At 26.1% G+C, this 7137-nt stretch overlaps 2 protein-coding genes across 5 annotated transcripts; both read left to right on the forward strand.

Moving 5' to 3' along the window:
- Nucleotides 1-559: 559 nt before the first annotated feature.
- On the forward strand, nt 560-1951 carry LOC122514015. The gene is made up of 4 exons (XM_043630606.1): nt 560-714; nt 1087-1275; nt 1349-1510; nt 1591-1951. Exons 1-4 carry the CDS (start codon nt 652-654, stop codon nt 1690-1692), a joined length of 516 nt encoding a protein of 171 aa, XP_043486541.1. The 5' UTR covers nt 560-651; the 3' UTR covers nt 1693-1951.
- On the forward strand, nt 1821-6901 carry LOC122514014 (polycomb protein eed-B-like). 4 transcript variants are annotated; one of them, XM_043630602.1, is made up of 8 exons: nt 1821-1910; nt 2277-3598; nt 4690-4800; nt 4984-5102; nt 5172-5359; nt 5446-5643; nt 5727-6332; nt 6415-6901. In XM_043630602.1, exons 2-8 carry the CDS (start codon nt 2300-2302, stop codon nt 6870-6872), a joined length of 2979 nt encoding a protein of 992 aa, XP_043486537.1. In that variant the 5' UTR covers nt 1821-1910; nt 2277-2299; the 3' UTR covers nt 6873-6901. The 4 variants fall into 4 exon arrangements, with proteins under 4 accessions (XP_043486537.1, XP_043486536.1, XP_043486538.1 ...); XM_043630601.1 differs by lacking the exon at nt 1821-1910 and adding an exon at nt 1933-2019; XM_043630603.1 differs by lacking the exons at nt 1821-1910; nt 5727-6332; nt 6415-6901 and adding an exon at nt 1933-2019 and having other exon boundaries at nt 5465-5556.
- Nucleotides 6902-7137: the final 236 nt, after the last annotated feature.

Consider the following 7137-nt stretch of genomic DNA (forward strand, 5'->3'; position numbering starts at 1 on the left):
TTCCATTGCAAGTAAAATCTAGCCAAAGACCGCTTACCATTAACATTATAATTGTAATTAGTTTCCTTTAACTTCCAAATTGACATCATATTCCTTTACTCCTTTCTTTAATTCATTTTATCTAAAGATAGATTTTTATTTATTTCCTTATATTTAAATGATTTAATAAGTATATGTATGTGTGCATGTTTATATTAGTTCTTTGATTTAATATAATTTTTAAAATAATTTTTAAATGTATCTCAAATTTTGGATAAACCTAATTACAATATAAGTATATATATATTAAAACATCATGAAGGCGTATTAATCTTAAAAGCCTAGAATACATCGCACATATAAATGTTTTTAATTCATTTCTGGTAATTTATTCTTATGTGGACAGTTTTACAATGTATAATAAATTAATTCAAACGGGCGTTACGTGTGTTCGCATCGCCATCTGAAAACAGTATAGTCATAAAAATAAACACCAATCAGAATGAAGCATTAGAACTAGTGCTCATTTGATTGGTTCTAATTGATATATAATTTTATTCTTTTTCATATGATTGTTCATCGTAATAATTGGCTACAGTGATTGGTATTGCGCGGTTTAAATAAGATTCAAAATTGATTTTACGAATTTTCCGGCATTTACAAAATTTCAATATGAGTAAGATTCTTCAAAGTTCTGGTGGTGTTCAAAGGAATTACGTTTATGTATCATTCTTAGTAAGATTTAAAATTATTATTTCTTAAATAAATTTTAAAATATGCATTTAATACTTTTTAATAATCTTCAAATTTATTATCTAAATTTTATTTTATTTTATTTTTTTTCATATGTTTTTATGTAGTGTATAAATAAGTGTGTGTAAGTTACTATTCATTACAAAATATGAAATAAGGTATATATAGTTGTATATTTAATATTAATTGTATATAAAATCTTTAGAGGTTATATATATATATATATGTATATGTATATATGACACGTTGACTGTGCATATATAAGATTATAAGAACATCTGTTTTATAAACTACATATTTCAACATTTTACACTTATCTAGTAGAAATAATAAGAAAAAATTAAATATGTTTAGGTAGTAGGTAGATCAGCATTATGTGAACATTTATCGGATGGGCTTCACAAGAGAGCGAAGGAAAAAAACTGGTACATAGAAGTACACAAATGCGAATCCATATCAGAAGTATTAGAAAACAAAATTTCTATACGCATTGATTTCATCATCTTTGCATTTGATTCATTAATGTCTGCATCGATAGACTGGGTAAATGATTTTATTCATTCAATATCTTCTTTATCATTAAACTCATAGTTATTATTTTCCAATCTTATCTTAGATCGAGACAAATATAGGTCTAATAGATGAACATTTCATAATATCTGGTGCTTGTTGTTTGGTGCATGATAACAGCACATTAGATGTAATGAGTTTTGTATTTCATAATTTAAAAGAAATACGCAAGAAATATAACATTCGATTTTTATCTGCCAAGATTTCTGTAAGTTTCTATGTCAAATGATTATTTACATATTTTTTCTTAGATCAATTTTATAATTAAAGATTAATTTATCTTTTCAGGATCCTAATAAATCTAATGAATTAGAAAACAGAATATTAGCTTTAGCATCGACAGTTTTAGGATTAGAAACTCAAATACCTACAATAATAAATACACCTTGAAATAATTACAGCATTGATTGAATAATATTGTATATCTACATGTATCTATACATTCGTTTCTACGTGTTTTATAACATAACCTCTTTTAATGGCATGATTTAAATCTGTTTTACTAAGTTATCTGTCATTGGATATTGAATTTTTATTTGCAGAACAGTACCATCTAGTGGATTCATCTATGTACTAACATGATAACCAATCGGATCGAAACAAAATTGGTAAAATGTTTACCAACTGAATAAATGATAATTTATGTTAATTTCTAAGATTCAACTTGCACATTCTGCATGAAATTTATTCAAGTTTGATTTTATGACGGATTTTACCGTACGTTTGATGTTACAATTTCTATTCGCGCTTGTTTATCAACGTTATAACATAAATTTAAAACCTTAAGTGTTCTTTAATAATTAAATAAAAAAACAAGTGATTGCCGTCCACATTGTTTATGAATATATAGTTTGAAAAATCTTTTAAATAATATTTTCATTACTTTAATTCAAAGAAAAGATATATACACATATATATGCATATTTTTGTTGTTTATGATTAATATGTAATATATAGACATATATATTTCTTAGGATATTAATATATCATTTCTAAAATGAAAAGAACTACAAATAAATGTCAAGCATACGTGTCGAGCGTGGAAGACAGCGAGAATGAAAGCGATGAAACAGAATGTAGTATCGGTAGTAATTCCACAGCCGGTACTCATCGTAGTGATACACCAACTCGTAATGCTCGTTATAAAAGGAAAGGAAGACGAAGAAGTAAGACAGCGAAGAGTAAACCTTGCAATGACAAACAGCTTTACAAATTTTGTTGTAGTATAAAAGAAGATCACGGTCAACCACTCTTTGGAGTACAATTTAATCATCACTTGAAAGGAGATCAACCGTTAATGTTTGCTTCTGTAGGAGGAACTCGTGTAAGCATTTATGAATGTCCACCAAATGGTAATATTAAATTACGTCAATGTTATACCGATCCTGATTCAGAAGAAATTTTTTATACGTGTACTTGGACTTACGACGATAATCAAAAACCATTATTAGCTGTGGCAGGATCTCGAGGAGTTATAAGAGTAATTAGTACAGTATCCATGACTTGTATCAAACATTACATCGGTCATGGTCATGCAATAAACGAATTGAAAACTCATCCTAAAGATTGCAACATATTATTATCTGCATCTAAGGATCATGCATTGAGATTATGGAATATTAAGTCGGATGTATGTATAGCAATTTTTGGTGGTGTAGAAGGCCATAGAGATGAAGTATTAAGTGCAGATTTTGACATATTGGGTCAGCGAATTATTTCATGTGGAATGGATCATGCTTTGAAACTGTGGTCGTTAACCAAGCCGAATATGAAGGCAGCTATCGATCAGTCATATCATTCTAATCTTAGTAGAAATGGAAGACCATTTGACTCTATACTTCAACATTTTCCAGACTTCACAACACGTGATGTACATCGCAATTATGTTGATTGTGTTAAGTGGTATGGCGACTTTATTTTAAGCAAATCTTGTGAGAATTGTATTGTATGCTGGAAACCAGGACGTCTTGAAAATGATAAATTAAATAATGGAGAAACAAGTGCTACTGTTTTACATCGTTTCGAATTCAAAGAGTGTGATATTTGGTTTATTAGATTTTCTATGGATTTTATGCAAAGTACTATAGCGTTAGGAAATCAAATTGGTAAAACATATGTATGGGATTTGGAAGTTGATGAACCTGGTCAAGCACGTTGTTGGACTCTAATAAATCCACGCTGTAATGCAGCAATAAGACAAACTAGCTTAAGTCGAGATGGCAAAGTACTATTGTGTGTTTGTGACGATGCTACCATATGGAGATGGAATCGTGAAAGTCGTGACAATCGTGAAAATGTAACTAATAATTAACTATTTTTAAAAAAAACCCACTATTAGAACTTGTTATGATTCAAAGAAACATATTAATTTAGTACATATTTTATACATAACCAATACATGGCATTTGTAACAATTTTACAATTATATTAATAGTTCAACTTTATAATTATGACGTTTCATATTTGTTGTGTGTATAATCCATTATAAACTTATTCTAGAATAAACTAATCTTTAATAAAGAATACATTTTTTAAATTATAGCTAAAACTATATTAAATTAATGTTTTTTGTATTTTCTAAAAAGTAATAATATTTTTACTTTTTATTTTACTTGTATGTTTAAAATGGATTAAAATTTGTTTAATTATGAAATGTAAAGAATTTTTTATTGATAAAACATGTTTTTATTGAAGATAATTGGTTTGAAAACATTCTGTTTCTTGAATCATTATTGATTTTCGCGCCATTGGGTAGTTCTGCATGTATTTTATTTGATAATGTTGGTACTTCTTATTTTACACGTATAAACTACCATTGTTCTTTTTACAGTAGTTCACATCATCATATTAAAATAAATTTTTAGTGTAGATTACAAATATTTAATGATTTGTTAAAAATAATAACATCGTTATTTTAATATACATACGTATATATATATATAAACATTTATCAACCTATAGTTATTGTTAACTCTACAAGAATTATTCACAATGGTAAATTATTATTTTATTAAATAATTACTTTTTATAAACATTTATATATAAAATAAATTTATATAATAAATTATAAAACAAATATTTTATGTTAATGAAATAAAAAGTTAAAACATCAATACTATCTAAATTAGTATTACAGAAGTGAAACATTTACAAACATATATGTGTATTTGACATTGTAATATTATGTTTAATCAAATTTAATTTATGTTAGTTTAGATAAAAAATGGTATATAACCACTTTTTATGAAGTTAATATATTAACTGTAATTATTATAGTTGTATCGTTGTCATATTAGATAAATTCAATATTTTGTACGTAATGTCAAAGTGAGTCATTGAATATCCACGTATCAATTATATTTTATTAAATGAAATAATTCTTTTTAGCACGGTCGTGTTAAGGTTCGCACAACAGCTGAACAAGAGGAGATTCAAAAGAAAAAAAAAGCTAAGAAATTAGCCGAGTATAAGATTGCTATGACCGAGATATTTAAAAAGGTTTCTTTTCAATTTTTATATTAAATAGTTCAAATGTTCTTGAATATTTTAAATATTAGAAATAATCTATCGTCATGTTAATGAAGTATTTTTATTCTACTCGAACAACTTGTTTATCAAATTAGAAATACTTGATTTTGTTAGATGCAAAGCAATTAAATTTTAATCTTCTTTTCTATTTAGAGGGAAGAAAAAATATGGGATGACGATATGTTATTTCTAACGGAGAAAGTCCTTTTAGAAAATTCAGATATTCATACGTTGTGGAACATACGTCGTGAAGCGTTTCAAAATAATAATCGGTAAGATAAATATAAATTTAAAAGATTATTATCAATATATTGAAAGAAATAAATTCATTTAAAATATAGGAACGAAGAAAATTATACAAACCTACTTGAAAAAGAGTTAACGTTGACTGAAAATTGTTTAAGAAATAATCCTAAGTCTTATAGCGTGTGGCATCAAAGATGGTGGGTAATGGAACATTTACAAAAACCTGATTGGATTAAAGAATTAACGTTATGTACAAAATGTCTTAATCTAGATGAAAGAAATTGTAAGTGTTGTATAAAAGAATTGTTTATTTAGAAATATTAACGTTTATGTATAACGATATATATTCTTTATTTTGATTCAATTCAGTTCATTGTTGGGATTATAGAAAATACGTGGTAGAGAAAGCAGGAATATCTGATCACGCAGAATATGAATATTCTACAACTAAAATATTAAAGAATTTTTCTAATTACTCGTCGTGGCATTACAGAAGTAAAGTTCTTACTAAATTATTTTCTAGCGATTCCGAAGAAATACCAATTACACGAAAAAAATGGGAAGAAGGTAAATATTAAGCTCGTATAACATGTTTCTTATGATTCAATTGAATAATAATTAAATCTAACAACTCCATTGATATTGTTTAGAACTTGATCTAGTTAGAGATGCAACGTTTACGGATCCTAATGATACGAGTGCATGGTTTTATCAGAGATGGCTTTTAGATGATTATAAACCTAAATCTCATTGCATATTATGGAGATCTCGTGTTACAAACAACACGGTCGACGTTGTATTTGATAATGAAATATCTGGATCGTCTGGAAATATTTCATTATTTATTGATAATATTAAAATAGATGTTCAATGGAGATCGTACATGGAGAAAAGATTTTCTAAAGTATGGACTGGTATATTATCTATTCCACTAGAGAATTTAAGCGATTTAAAAAACGTTTGCATTAATGTCCAAGATAAAGAATATCAATTTAATTATTCGCATCAAGAAAGTGCATGGATATATAAAAATAATTTGCCATTTAATGAGAATCATAACAAAGAACAATTGCAATATCAATTAGTAAGTTACAAACAGTTAGCACAAATGGAACCAAGTAATAAATGGGTTATATTAGTTGGTATCTTTCTTATGAAAAAACTTGATTTTACTCATTTTTATGAAACTATACTGGAAGACGTAAATACATTATACAATCTTGATACTCTACGTTCATACTATTATAAGGATTTACGTAAGCATTTTATAATAAAATATTCTATTTAAAAATTATCAAAATTATCAAAATATCTCAATGATCTATATTTCATTTGTAGGTTGCCAATATATAGTGGAATATATGTTTACAAAACTATGGGGAACAGAGAAAGATTTAGAAATATATAAAAAGATTGATTTAAGCGAATTATCTTTAACAAAGCTTCACAATAATCAATATTTTGCATTTTTTGATGAAGTAAGACTTAATGAAAACGAATTAGCAAACTCATTGCATCAACTCTCAACTTTACAATATTGTAAAAAGTTAGATTTATCTTGTAATAAGATTAAGTCATTGAAATATTTTCCTACGTTAAATAATTTAGAGTTCTTATCTTTACGGTCTAACGAAATATCAGATATAAATGAAATAGTAGATCTCATAAAAAGACAAGATAAGTTAATGATATTAGATTTAAAGGATAATCCTGTTTACGATTCTTACAATGATAAGGATGAGATCTTGAAAATTCTTAAAGAAAGCAATGCTAATTCGAAAATATCCTTATTATAGTAAATATATTAATATTTTTTTGAAGTGGGTTTTAATGGAAAATTATATTTCTTTAAAATATGTATGTAAATTTAAGAGATGAACATTTTAAATTATTTTTTAAAAGAATTTAATTTCACTTTAAATTATATTTTAATAATAAAAATGTACAAATTTATAGTTTTCAGTTATGAATTTGTAAAACAATGTGTAATATTCAATATGCCTATATTACCTTCTGTCGGTAACAGTACATGGGAGTATTATTTATCGAAAACATAATAAA

The sequence above is a fragment of the Polistes fuscatus genome, unplaced genomic scaffold, assembly GCF_010416935.1.
Source record: "Polistes fuscatus isolate 324 unplaced genomic scaffold, CU_Pfus_HIC Scaffold13, whole genome shotgun sequence".
In the NCBI taxonomy this organism is placed as follows: Eukaryota; Metazoa; Arthropoda; class Insecta; order Hymenoptera; family Vespidae; genus Polistes; species Polistes fuscatus.